Source organism: Sciurus vulgaris, assembly GCF_902686455.1.
Source record: "Sciurus vulgaris genome assembly, chromosome: 2".
NCBI lineage: Eukaryota > Metazoa > Chordata > Mammalia > Rodentia > Sciuridae > Sciurus > Sciurus vulgaris.
Genome location: NC_136462.1, coordinates 159,064,237 through 159,078,474, shown reverse-complemented (window position 1 = coordinate 159,078,474; position 14,238 = coordinate 159,064,237). Strand labels below are relative to the sequence as shown.

Here is a 14,238-nt window from a genome sequence, read left to right as displayed (position 1 = left end):
ATGGGGTTCCCCTGTGATTCTGAATCTCTCGTGCTTTGGTTTCCTAATCCCTGACAGCGTTTTTCTCCTTCCTAGGTGATTACACTATCAGTCGCTCCCGTAGAGCGGTTGCAAAGTTCTGGGTACCAACAGTATCCTCCACCCCCGACCTGTCTGCTCCGGCGCCCAGAGACCTTACATGAGTGGTCTTGCAATTTTTGACTATGGCCGCCAGAGGGAGTTGCATCGCTGCCGTTGCTGCCAACCAACCTGAGACCCGGAAGTAGTTTTCCTCGCGCGCGGGGCGACTTCCGGCGGGGTGAGCACAGGGTCGAGACGAGCCGGCTTTCTCGGGTGGTGGTGGCGAGATGACCACGCTCCGGGCCTTCACCTGCGACGACTTGTTTCGCTTCAACAACATGTGAGTGAGACATGCCCTGAGCCGGCAGCTCCTGGCTGGGCCCCACTTCCGGGACTGCCAGCTCTGTCCCAAGCTGCGCCCCCGGCTGGACCCCCTCACCCAGGCCGGGGCCTGGGGGAGTCACCCCAGCCGGCAGACTCAGGCGTATTCTTCGGGGCTGCGGGGGTCCGAGGCCTGATGGACCCGGGACTGATTGCGCGCTAGCATTGGTGACCTCAGTCAAGGCACTTAAACTTCATTCTTTAACCCTGCGTGCTCCTGGCTACCGGGCAACGCCGGGGCCGACTCCAGGTCGTTGTCAGAATGCGCTGGGGTGATGGAGCGAGGTGGGCAAGCGATCCCTAGCCGGCGGCCTGGGCTCAACGCTTGGTTCTGCTACTTATCGCTTAGTGACTTTTGGGTGCCGTGGACACTCTAAAGTACCCGCGGCGGAGGATGTTGTGAGGTTCCGACCGAGGTCAATAGCTAAGTGTTGGTTGGGAACAAATCCATTGGTTAAATTGTATCTTATGAAGTAACATTGTCATCATTGTGTCCCACCGCAGAAGGTGATGTCGCAGTCGTTGGGTTTGAACGTTTAGTTACTGTATCTGCGCATCCCCGGAGTAGACAACTTTTTTTTCTGTTGAGGAGTCCAGGAAGAGGGCAGATCATTGTGGAGATCCACTGTATGCAGAGACCTGGGTGCAGTTTCTTTCATTCTGAGTTAAGGCAAGACCTGTGACTTGCAAGTACTTTTTTTTTTTAAGAAAACAGTTTATCATCAAAATTCCTGAATACTTAGAAGAGTTGAAAGAATTTTACCTTGAGATCCTATAGATACCACCTGTATATTTACAGTTTAAATTTTACTTCACTGGTCTTATCACACTTTTGTCCATCTGTTAGTTTCCACTTTTAAAAACAACAGTGCAGTAAGTGAAAACTAAGGACCAGTGGTTCAGATTTCAGTGTTAGGAACATGAAAAAAAAACTTTAGGATGAGGTGGCTAGGAACATCTTAAAGAGTAAGACTTGAAGGATGCGGAAAATGTGGGGAAGGAGGAAGTTTGTTCTGGAGAAGGGTATTTTAGTCAGACTGCTGGGATCAGTGTAAATTATAGTAGTTGATTTCTGTAACTGCGCAGTCAGAAACTGGTGAAGCTGGTCTTTGGATCCATTGTAGAGAGGTTTAAACTTGATTCAATTGGAAGAATTTTATGTTCGGCCTGACTTTTGTTGATTTCTCACTGTCCCCTACACACCTGTTCTGAAAGCTCACTTAATTCACACAATTCTGTGTTGTGCTGACATCATTTTTTTTTTTTTTAAATAAGTAAAGTAAGGTATTGCAAGCTTACATGAATTGCCCCAAGTGATTGAACCCTTAAGTGGGAATGGGTGGATCCAGGAATCTTATCCAAGGAGATTGACCCTGGTGGTTCTTAAAAAGTTGATCCCTGACTATAGTGGCTATTTGTAAAAGCAAATTCTCTGTTGTTTAAGACCACTGTTCTGAGGACTAATACAAGTCCCTTGGTATCCATGGGGGATTTTTTTTAGGATCCAACATGGATACCAAAATCCAATGATGATCAAGTTCCTTATTTACATTGGCATACTATTTGCATATAACCTTTGTTCCCCCCACACACTTTAAATTATCTCTAAATTACTTACAATGCTTCATATAAATGTCTTGTAAATAGTTGCTTTACTGGGTTATTTGGGGACTGATGACCAAAAAAGTCTACATTTAAAGGTATGGATGCAATGTTTTTTCACATATTTTCAATCTAAAGTTGGTTGAATCCAAGGATGCAGAACCCACAGATGTGGAAGGCAGACTGAACTCTTAACCAGTGTGCTTTGTGGGGTGTGAGGTGAATAGAGGAAGTGAACCAGGCAGGTAAGCCACTTAGGAGTCCTTGGCAATGGCCCAGAGATGATGACTTGACAAAGGCTCAGGTTTAGGAGGTGCAGATGGGAGGTGACATGGTGGCTGAAGTTTCAGGAATAGACAAGGCAAAGCTTCTTGGAGAATCACAAAGATTTAGAAAGAGACAGTATTGTTTTATATGAAAATGAATAAAGTAGAAGGATATACTCATGAGCACTATAATCAAACTTTAGATTTCAGATCACCTGACTTGCTAAGGCCTCTTCAGATATACCAATAAGGTGTATGGGAGCTCACTTTCTCCCCACTTTCTCACTCCTTTTATTGTCATTTTGATTGGAAACAAAATCATGCAGGTTAGGTGTTGCAGGAGGAATTGAAAGAAGCATTGGGTGTAGACTGTTGGAATTAATTTAACTGATATTTTGTCCTTGGAAAAATATTTGAGTGCCTGTTATATGGCAATGCTAGAGCAGCAATGAAAAGAAGAAAAAAATTGATGTATTTATGGAATTCACATTTTAGAGATAAAATAGGTAATTGTAACTTAGTGTTCAGTACAAAGGAAAAAAATAGAAGCAGGAAAGGAAAATTGGAAGTGTGTAGGGATTCAACTTTAGATAGGGTGTTCCGGGAAAATGTCATTGAAGAAAGACCTAGGGGAAATGAGAGTGAGTCATTTGGATACCAAGAACTTAAGTCAGTAGGAATGGTAAAGATATCTGTGCAAAAGATATTTCAAATAGGAAGATCAGCCAGTGTGGCTGGTGTAGAGTGTGTACAGGAGTGTAAGAGATGAAGTCAGAGTTACTAGGCCTAGATCTTGGAAAATCCAAGATTTTTACCTGGGCTTCTCTGTCAAGTGAACCAAGAGTAGAAAGGTCAGATAGGCTTCTAGGGGGATGGGGGCCTCAAATTTAGGTCTGGACTAAAGACAGGAATTTGAGGGTCCACACTATGTGAATGGTGGCAGGTTACCAGGAGACTGTATGACACTAGTGATGGAATAACTGTAGAAAGAAAAGCCTAGAATATACCTAAGGGTGTCAATTGCTAGAATGAGGCAGACTGGTAACTGAGGTGGGAGAAAAACCTTAAGGAGTCTCTGAAGCCAAGTGAAGAGAGCATTTCAGGTAGAAGCAATGAGGAACTATGTTAAGAGCTGCTGATGACTAAGTGTAAATCCTATTTGTACATTTCTTCTAGGGAGGAGACAGAAATTGAAGATGCAGATACAGGAGAGAAAGAATTGCAAGAGCAGGGTCCTGAGTAGTGAGAGGGGTGGGATCTGCTGGCTGACACTCCATGCCTAGTGACAGAAGAGCAAGCAAGCATCTGGTGGTCATTAGGTGGGTGGATTCACTGGTGGGACTTTGGTTACACTTTCCTCTCTTCTTACTGTTGTATTTTCTTTGTGATGAAATAGGAAGCAGCTGAGCTAGAGAAGGGGGCAACCTGTTGGAGAGTCGAGGTGAGACGAGAGGATATGAAGTAGTCAAGAAGTATAGGAGAGTGAATCCCCACACTGTGTTAGAGCAGTGATTCTCCAGGTGAGGGTCAAGGCTCTGCGGGGTTCCCAGGATTGTTTTGGAGTTCTGCACGAACAAAACTATTTTCATTATACTGAGAAGGTTTTTTTGTTTATTTTAAATTCCTTTTCACTCTGATTCTTTTAAAAGGATACCATACAGCCATAGAGTTTTCCTGATGTGTTATCTTTTAACAGCAAGCATAACAAATCCTTGAAAATTTAGGTGGTCCTTTGAAGCCAGGCATTGCAAAATTGTTAAAAGTGTCATTGTTGTTGCTAAATTTTGTTTGTTTTCCAAAATTTAGTTATTTCTTGGTAAAGTTATTCATGTTAACATCTAACTGATAGATTTTAAATGAATAAATAACTTTTTGAATTTTAAAACACCAATAGATATAACTTATCTAAACAAAAGTTGAATACTTTTTTTTTTTTTTTTAGTATAAAGGAGGTTTTTGAAACCAAAAAGGTTGAGAACTACTGGACTAGAGGATTTAATATGGCATTGTTAAGGGTCCCAAAGAATTTGACTAGAAATGGGAAGAAGGTGGTTTAAAGTTGCTGATTTATGTCTGAAAAAATAATGGTTCCATCAAATGAACAGGAAAGTAAGGGGCCAGAGCTGGTTGGGGATAGAGGATATGGGTTTTAAGAGTGATGATTTGGGGATGGTGTGATACTACATCTGGCACCAGGGCCAGGTTGGGAAAGCCTCCTCCAAAAATATACAATTGCGAGCATAGGAATGGGGCTGGTGGAAATGTAGGAGTGGGTAAGTAAAAACTGAGTGGTTATATTTATAAGGTGGAAAAGAGAAAGAAGAAATTGTAAGGGAAGTTCCTGCAGTCAGGTAGAATCCATGTGATAAGGTTGGGTAGCAGGCGAGTTTGACCTTCTGCCTGTATACGTGATACTAGATACATGCCTAATTGGTCCCCAGTTTCACTAACAATTTATTGTCATATAGAAGATTCTAATGCAATTTGTTAACTGTAAAATAATTTGTAAAGAAGCAATTAAATGAAAATGTATAGATAACTTTATTGTTGCTGTTGACTGCTCATGATGGCTACTAGGTAGTATAAAACCATCTTCCTTGGCTCAAAGGTTAGTTTTAAAGTTGTGGATTAAGCCTGTTTTGTTTCCCTGTGGCATATTATTTTTAGTTTTGGCAGTTTTATTAAAACTGGTTTTTGTAAACATTGCTTATTTTGATATTTCTTTTGTTTCTTTCAGTAACTTGGACCCGCTTACAGAAACTGTATCCTTTAAAAAAAAAAAAAAAAAAAAAAAAAAGAGTTAAATGAAGATTTACTCAGTAAGCAAAATGGAGAAATAAAAGGAAAAAGTAGACACGAGTGTTAAACTTTAAAAACCTGTAAACCACTTTTTAAAAAACGAGAACAAGAGTTGTCTTAAGTCTGCCTGGCAAACTGCTAATACAATGACTTTACATAAATCTGTAATATTATAGCTCTGTTGCCCACCTTGCCCCTCAGTAGTAGCATGGCTGTATGTATAAACCAGAAAGTACAGTGACTTCAACAAGATGGCTGTCTCCCTCTGAATGAAGTCTCCAGCAACCAGCCTCTTTGCGATTTAATCATCATATCATTCCCAGGGTAGCTTTGGTTTTCCTGTTCCAGGTGGCTCCAGAACAAACCATCAGTATGGCAGCAGAATCAACAGAGGGGAGGTGAGTGTGTCCTTCCATTTTAAGGGTAATTTTGCTAAGCATCATAACACACCTGTCTCCTACCCCACCTGTGTAGTCTATTTGTAATCCAGAAATATGTCCAACTTGAAATTGGGACTTGTTAAAGTGAATAAAGGATTTGGGGTAATAATCAATAATCTCTGTCATAATCCCAATAGAAAAATGGGCATAATATGGAAAGTTAGAGTGTTCTTGGTTATACTGCTGTAACAGATAACCTACATATCTTCAGTGGTATAAAATTCAACGTTGGATTTCTGGATTATGCTCTATGTCTATTGCAGATGGATAGGAGATTCTGTTAATTGATAATTTAACAAAAGAGGATATAGTAGAAACTAGTGAACATATTAAGAGTTTGTAAAGAGTTCAGTCTTACCAGTCAAAAGACATGCAAACTTAAATCAAAATGAGATACCAAATATAACAGAGCAGATGATCCAGAAATTAAAGAAAAAGGTAAAACTCAGTATTGATAATGATGATGAGATAAAAAGCATTCTCATAAATTGCTAGTGACAGTATCAGCTGGTACAGTCTCTCTGGAAGGTGTTTTTGAAATGTAATACTCAGATTCCATTTCCTAAAAGCAAAAATAATAATAATTTAAAAAATAGAGGCAGTTTTTGTCATGGGTAAGCAAATTTGGCCCACTTTGTTTTTGTAAATAAAAGTATATTGAGACATGTCTGTGCTGACTAATTTGTTGTCTGTGGCTTTCAGTTTGAGTTGATACAACAGAAACTGTATGGTCCACAAGTAAATTTCCTCTTTAGCCCTTTAGAGAGTTTGCTACCCCTGAGTTACATCATTATAAAAATTATTTCAGGAGAATTATGTTAAAATTTTGGAGTAACATTCACACATAACAAGGATATAGTTAAATAAAATGTATCCATGAAGGATTTAAAAAATTTCTTGAGAAACTAGAAATGACCCAGATGTCCCTGACAGGAGACAGGATATTTAAATTGTCTTCATATAAGGGAATCTATATATAGCAGTAACAATTAACTATAGGTACAGGCTACAAGAGGACTGCAGAGTAGGAACAAAATTGAATAGAAAAGAAAAATCCCCAAAGTTTTCATTTGTTATTTTTAAAATTATGACTAATTTTAACTAAAGTTATCACCATGTCTTAAAAAAAGTAAAAGGTTTTTGAAGAATTTTGAATGCCAAAGGAAAATTTTTACTGCATAATAAAGGAAATATTAGAATGCAAATCAGCTTACACAGTGTGCTTCAAGTGGCATTTAAATTTTACAGTTAAAAAAATCCCATAATCCAAGTGAGTATGTATTTGAAACCTGTTAGGTCCTAGTGGTTGATTTGGGGATTAGGGGAGATGGGAAGATTTCAAGGGCTCCTCCATTAGCAAGAGGAGAAATGATTAAGGTGTCTTGGCTGCATGGCAGGAAGATCGGATGGCCCATGTTAAGGGTTGTTTGAGTTCTTCAAAATAATGACTTTTCCTCAGAGGAGAGTTTGAGAATTTGAAGAATTTAACTTTTGAGTAATTTTCCAGAAACTCATTCTCTCTCTCTCTCTCTTTTGTTTTTAACAGCACTGGTATCAAACCCAGGGCTTTGTGCAGGCTAGGCAAACACTGCCACAAAGCTTCTTTGTATAATTGATGGTATCCTCTCATTAAATTGTATCAGAGTGCTTACTTGAGAAGACATATAGGAGCGAGTTCAGATCAGTAAGGACCCCCTAGGGTCAAAAAGTTAAGTAATGAGCCGATCTATACTTGATTCCTTTCATCGGATTTTATCTGCATTATTGAAATTTGAATCAGTGGAGGGGGAAAAAAATAGGTAATTGTTAAGTTGCCTCTGAAAGGATATAGGTTGTGGTTATTTTCAGTTTCATGACTGAAGCCAGAGTAGGAACTAGCCATTAATTTTCCAATGCAATTATGGAAAGATAAATGTATTGAACATCTTCTTAAGTGCCAAGTACCATAGAGTAAATCCAACATTCGTAGTCCTTGGGTAGATGGATGGTTAACAAAATAAGAATCTCAGGTGATGATAAATGCTACACAGAGACTTTAATACAGAATGATCATCCTGTACCAGATGTGGTATAGAAGACTGTACCAGAACTTTGGAGTCCTGGTTCTGTGCTTTCTACCAGTCTCCATTCCACGCAGTCTTAAAAAAAGCCAGTGCTAACTTAAATATTTCATGTAATGACATAATTAGAAATTTAATAGAGCTGAAGATAAAGTAACAATTATGTTTTTTGTTTTGTTTTAAGGAAACTTTTTACCGTCCATTACTTTTCATGCTCCTTAACAGGATCTAGTATGGGATTCCTTTTTACTTACAGTACCTTGCCCACTGGCCTGAGTATTTCATCGTTGCAGAGGCACCTGGTGGAGAATTAATGGGTTATAGTAAGTATAATACCCCTAGCACTTTTTTTGGGTAGGTAGTTAAGATTTTAGAAAAATACATTTTTTTATACCTTTATTTTTATGTGGTGCTGAGGATCAAACCTAGGGCCTCAAGCATGCTAGGCGAGTGCTCTGTCACTGAGCCACAACCCCAGCCCAAAGTTAAGATTTTAATATAGGTTTCAACATGATTGTTTTAGGCTGTAGAATTGGAATCATGATGCCTGTGTTTTATTTTCTTTTCAACTACTCAACAGCTTACTGTTCTCTTCTGTTTTAGCAATTGTGCTAGGCCCAAGGGATATATCAGTGAACAAGGCAGACATGATCTAATATTTTCTTGGATCTTTCATTCTGTATTTATATTGTGGTTTATTTGGCACATGTGTGGATTGTAGTTTCCTCATTGAATTAGTACCATTACTAACAAAAATTTGAGCTATGAATTGTCTCCATTCTATGTACATACCCACATATATACATACCCTCATGAAAACTTTTCCTGTCTGATTCTAGAACCAGATGTGGTATTTCATTTGCAAGTGAAATTTTCAGATAAATAGCACTAACTGGATACTTAACAGTGTAAACTTTGTTATTAGTTTCCTTTATAAAAATGTGCCAAACAGTAATTTTATGTGTAAATCAGTGTGTCTAAATTACTGAATGCTTTTTTGTTGTTGTTGTTGTTGTCGGCAGTTATGGGTAAAGCAGAAGGCTCAGTAGCCAGGGAAGAATGGCATGGGCATGTCACAGCTTTGTCTGTTGCCCCTGAATTTCGACGCCTTGGTTTGGCTGCTAAACTTATGGAGTTATTAGAGGAGATTTCAGAAAGGTGAGATCCAGTTTTTCAAATACACTTAGTGACTTACAAATCTTCACCATTTCATTTTTGTCTGTAAAACATTTGTGAGATTTTTTTCTCCACTTCTGACTGAGTAGCTGCTGTGTCTTTTCACTTTACAGGGTTTTCATTTTCAACCTCTAGTAGTTCTTAGAACTGTTCTGTTACACATTCAAAGTGATGTCATTGTTCCTGTTTTGCCATTGAGGAAAATTAAGGCAGAGTTTCCTCAGAGTGACCTGCCATAGGCCTATACTCTGGATACCTGATGAGATCAAAGACTAACCTTCAAGGAAGGTTTATTTTTGTGTTCTTGCCACAGTGACATATGCTCCTAAATTTTGTTAACATTGTCCTGAGTATCTTATTGAATTTTCCAGCATTCCTATACCAAAAGAAAATAGTTCCATCTTAAGTTTAAGTTTAATAAGTACTTATAAGCCTAACAGCTAGTAGCCACTTTGAAAAAAAGATCTATAGAAATAACATGCATTTTCATTTCATATTTAATTGGTTATCTTTTAATGAGATGTGTGCACCAAGGACATTGAATGATGTTTTAAAAACATTTTTGTGCTAGAGTGTCCCTGGGTTTAAAAACAAAAAAAAAATTTTTTTTTTTGGAACCCAGGGGCACTCTACCAGTGAGCTACATACATCCCCAGTTCCTTTTATTTTTATTCTGAGACAGAGTCTTGCTAAGTTGCTGAGGCTGGCCTAGTCTTGTGAACTTGTGATCCTTCTGCTTTAGCCTCCCAAGTAGCTGGGATTAATAGGTGTATTCTACAGTGCTTGGCTGAATGATTTCTTAAACCTTGGAAACAGATTCACCACCACCTGCATTCCTGTTTCCCATTGATATTCACGTGGCACTAGTGCTTTCTAAAATCACAGCAACTGCCAGAAACCCAGCTTCATAAAATATTACGTAAGTAAAAGGAATGTAGCATAGTGTTGAATTTGTTAACTACTTTGAACTAGTTGTTTGCCAGTATCTGACATACAAAGTTTTTCTGTGTTTTCCCTGAACATCTTGAATATACTATGGCCCTTCTGTGAATTTGGGGTACCTCAGTGCAGTTTGGGAACTGCCAACTTTATGACATTTAAAAAGAGAGAGATACATATTTCAAACACCTTCACTATGTGAAGTAAAAAGTAGAGAGACGTATTTCAAACACCTTCACTACAGGAAAGAAGGCTTCTCCTCCCATCTCCCATTCTAGAAAAGTCAAGATATGTAAGTCTGACCAGTTATCCAGATGCTATTTCTTTCTCAATGTAAATGTCTGAGAGTAGCAGGAAAGTGGATAGATATGGGAAAAGGCTCTGGAGGCTTAATTTTCACATAATTATTGAATTTAATAAAGGCAAGTTTTTAAAGAAGTAACTGTGGTCACAAACATTCTGAGCCAAGTAGGATGCCAATCCCTTTAGAGGATAAAGGAAATGGTGTTGGTGTTAGCTGCAAAAGAAGTTGACTCTTATAGTTTTTTTTAAAGTTTTGCCTAGACTGAATAAGGAAGGGAAGAAAAATTTTAGTAATATATAATTTATATACATTTGAATGAAAAAAATCAGTCCAAAAGAAGAGAAAAAGGAAATTCAAGCTGGCAAGACAAAAAGTATGAAATAAAGTAGTAGCTATGAATCCAAACTGTCAGTAATTAGAATGGGAAATGTTAGGACTAATGATTCCAGTTAAGAAGTACTTACAGGAAATATTTATAAAGACTAAAAAATACAGAAAGATTGAAAGAAAAATTTTAAGGTATCATGTCATGCAAAGTCTAACAGAAAGTTAGTTGGTATACTTCCATTAAGTTACATTATAGTTGAACATTTATTACCAGAATAAAGAAGGATCACTGTACACAGGTAAAAGATTTAATCCATCAAAAAGATATTAGAAATTTTGTGTACTCAGTGATATAAATTCAAAATAAAAACCCCAGACTTGACAAAACAACAAAGATAAATAGACAAATGATTATTACAATGGGAGATTGGGACATCCTTCTTGACAGAACAATCAAACAAATTGTTAAGGGTATAGAATGAAGGTCAGTGAACCTTTTCTGAACCAGAGAATAAATATTTAGAGTTTTCAGGCCACCTGAGGTCTGTTTCATTGTCTTATATTAATTTATTTTTAACTCTTCAAAATTATAAAAGCCATTTTTATCTTGAGGGCAGTACAAAAGTAAGTTATAAGCCAACCACTACCTTACAGGACTTCAATCAGGAGCTACACAACACTTTCTGCAAAGAGAGCTTTGGCTTTTCTGGCAAATTTCAATAAACATTTAAGAAATAACTATTGCAAGGTCACTTTTACACAAAAAGAATCTTGGAGCATTCAACTTATTTTTTAAGGCTAGGATAACCTTGATAACAAAATTTGACAAAAAACGTGAGAAAGTAAGATCTGAGAAAATCTCACTACTTAAGTACAAAATCCCAGAAAAATCCTGGGCAAAATGGGTTCAGTGGGTAAAATCAGGAGCAAGGTTGTTTTAACTTCACACTAAAGGAGAACAAGTGTTGTTTCATTAAATGCATTAAAGTTGATAAAATCCAATATTCATTCTTGGTTTAAAAAAAAAAAAAAAAAAAAACCTGCTAGCCAACTAGGAATTAGGAGAGTATCCTTAACCTAAAAAAATAAAAAATAAAAAAAATAACAAAAAACCTCTAGTCAGTGTATTTCATGGTCACTAGCTTAACATACCCACATCAATTCCAGATTTATTAAAAACCTAGATGTGAAAAGCAAAGCTGAAAAGCTTTTTGAATATAAGATAGGAGGATATTTCTGTGACCTCAGGGTACAAAAGAATAACTTGAACAGGCCATAACATGTGCTAACTGTAAGGGGAGGGTTTTTATGTTCAACCTTACATGGAAGAAATTTGTTCATCAAAAGATACATTAAAGATAATGATAAGACAAGCCACAAGCATATTATGGAATACTGAATATCCAGAATACATAGACAGCTGCAGCTGGGGGAACTGAAAGATCACCAAGTATTGAATAGGAGAAATCTGAATGGTCAATAACCAGAAATATATTCAGCCTTGTTAGTAATCAAATGGAAATTAAAACCACACTGAGATATCATTACACCACAAGACTGGCAAAAATAAAAATGTCAGATGCATTAAACCTTGTTATTGTGGGATGGCGTCTCATCCACTTGTAGAAGGGTAAGTTTTACAAGCAGGTTGGAAAACAGGTTGGCATTGTCTAATAAAGTTGAAAATGTGCATACTTTGTGACACAGCAATTGCACTCCTAGTTATAGACCTTAGATGATACTATTCCACAAGATGGTCAATGAAAGTTTTCATAGTAGCATAGTTTATGGTGGTGGTGGTTGTATTTTTTCTTTTTTCTTTTTTGGCACTACCGGGGATTAAACGCAGTGCCTGACACATGTGCTAGGCAGGGGTTCTACCACTGAGATATATCCAGCCCCAGCAGCATAAATCCTAATAGTACAAACTGGAATTGCTTATCAGTAGGATCATGGATGGCTTGTGGTACATTCATATGGTGGAATGCTTAACACATGAAGGTGAACAAGCTCCAGCTACTCATGAGGTGGGCCCACAGTGCTAACTGAAGCGAATCACAAAGGAATGCATAAAGTCTGATTCCATTACATATAGTCAACAAACTGAAAGAACTAAACTATAATAGATGGTAAATCTACAACAAAAAACAGATAATAGTCTGGTCACAAGGGTTAGGATGTAGAGACCGCTGAGTGAGTGAATGCATGTTACCAGAGACCTGTGGGCTTCAGGGCTGTGACCAGCATCCTGCTGGGGCTACTTGGCTTAATAATCTCCCCTTTGTGCATGTGAGAGAAAACACCATGTGCCGTGACTCTCTTATAAAACAAGCATAACAATTACTGTGACATAAAGTACACAGTAATTTTTAAAAACCAGTAGCAAAATTGTAGAGAATTTTAAGATAACATGTATTACAGCTTTTGACTGTTTTCCAAAAACAGTCATCTTTTTGTACCGCAGAGTTGTCAAGCTGCAAAGTCCTATTACTGAGTAGTAGTAAAAGCAAAGTAAAAACAAGTGTTGTTTTAAAAAACCTGTATTTATTACTTCCTAGGGTTTCTCACATTCCAACTTTTTTTTTTTTTTTTTTTTTTTTAAAGAAAGGGTGGATTTTTTGTTGATCTCTTTGTAAGAGTATCTAACCAAGTTGCAGTCAACATGTACAAGCAGTTGGGCTACAGTGTGTATAGGACGGTCATAGAGTACTATTCAGCCAGCAACGGGGAGCCCGATGAGGATGCTTATGGTAAGCTCCCTTCCAAAGCAGTAACTCCAAGAGGAAGCCAGAACAGTTAATTTTTTCTCTCCAGGTTGAAATATTTAACTATTTTAATATATTAAAAGTAATCACATTAGATTTTGATATTTAAATCTCCTTTAACCTACCTTTACAAACTTATTAGTGGTCAACTTACATTAACTAACCAGTGGTCAGTTTTTGTAAATTATTTTTTCACAATATTGAGAGTATGATATTTCACTAATAAGAACAAACGTGTATGATGAGTTAAATCCTGGGTGGGGTTTGGTTAGCATCTGATATATTTTTAATTGGAAGTCTCATTTATAAATACATTTCTCTTAGAGTTTGGAAGTGGGAGTATGGGACAGAATCTTTTATGGGAACTTTACCTATGTACATTTTAAGTTTGATATGAATGAAGTGTTTTGATACTTGGGTGTTCACATTAAACTTTGCTTCCTAACAGATATGAGGAAGGCACTTTCCAGGGACACCGAGAAGAAATCCATCATACCATTACCTCATCCTGTGAGGCCTGAAGACATTGAATAACCATAGGCAGTGGTTCTTAGGCAGTTGTTCCAAATAGTTTATGGACAATATTATTTTCATTGGATGATCTTGGAGCGCTATTAGGAGAAAAGTAATCATTTAGGTCTTAAAGACTTTAAGAAAATACAGGTTATAAACATTATTTTCAGTCTCATTGTTCCCATTTAGCAATATCACATGTCTTAAAGCTGTTTGCGCTAATATAAAATTCAATCAAGAAGGCAGCTAGGTCAGAAGGAAACCTTCCACTATCATGGTTCATAATATTCACTATACGCCGGGAAAAAAGACTTGCTCCAACCTTCTAAAATCTGTGCCTGAGAACCACTGCTGCATATATATATATATATATACATATATATATATTTTTTATTTTGTATTGAACTGTTAATTGAAGCTTTAAAAGCATATATGAAATGTACAAATCTAAGATGTATAATAAAATACATTGTTGACTATGTTTTCTGGGTGTATGTTGGACATTTGTACAACTAAATCAAGATTATGAAAGGACATCATTTAGATATGTTTTTCTTACTTTTTTTTAATTACATATAAAACTTTTTAAAAAGTCACATCTGAAAT

General features: G+C 37.3%; 1 protein-coding gene across 3 annotated transcripts; it reads left to right on the top strand.

Moving 5' to 3' along the window:
* The first annotated feature begins 261 nt into the window (after positions 1-261).
* NAA20 (N-alpha-acetyltransferase 20, NatB catalytic subunit) lies at positions 262-14,113 on the top strand. 3 transcript variants are annotated; one of them, XM_079124032.1, is made up of 7 exons: positions 283-400; positions 3,486-3,628; positions 5,047-5,071; positions 7,841-7,931; positions 8,631-8,766; positions 12,959-13,104; positions 13,568-14,113. In XM_079124032.1, exons 2-7 carry the CDS (start codon positions 3,585-3,587, stop codon positions 13,651-13,653), a joined length of 528 nt encoding a protein of 175 aa, XP_078980158.1. In that variant the 5' UTR covers positions 283-400; positions 3,486-3,584; the 3' UTR covers positions 13,654-14,113. The 3 variants fall into 3 exon arrangements, with proteins under 3 accessions (XP_078980157.1, XP_078980159.1, XP_078980158.1); XM_079124031.1 differs by lacking the exon at positions 3,486-3,628 and having other exon boundaries at positions 262-400; XM_079124033.1 differs by lacking the exons at positions 3,486-3,628; positions 12,959-13,104 and having other exon boundaries at positions 262-400.
* The last annotated feature ends 125 nt before the right edge of the window (positions 14,114-14,238 follow it).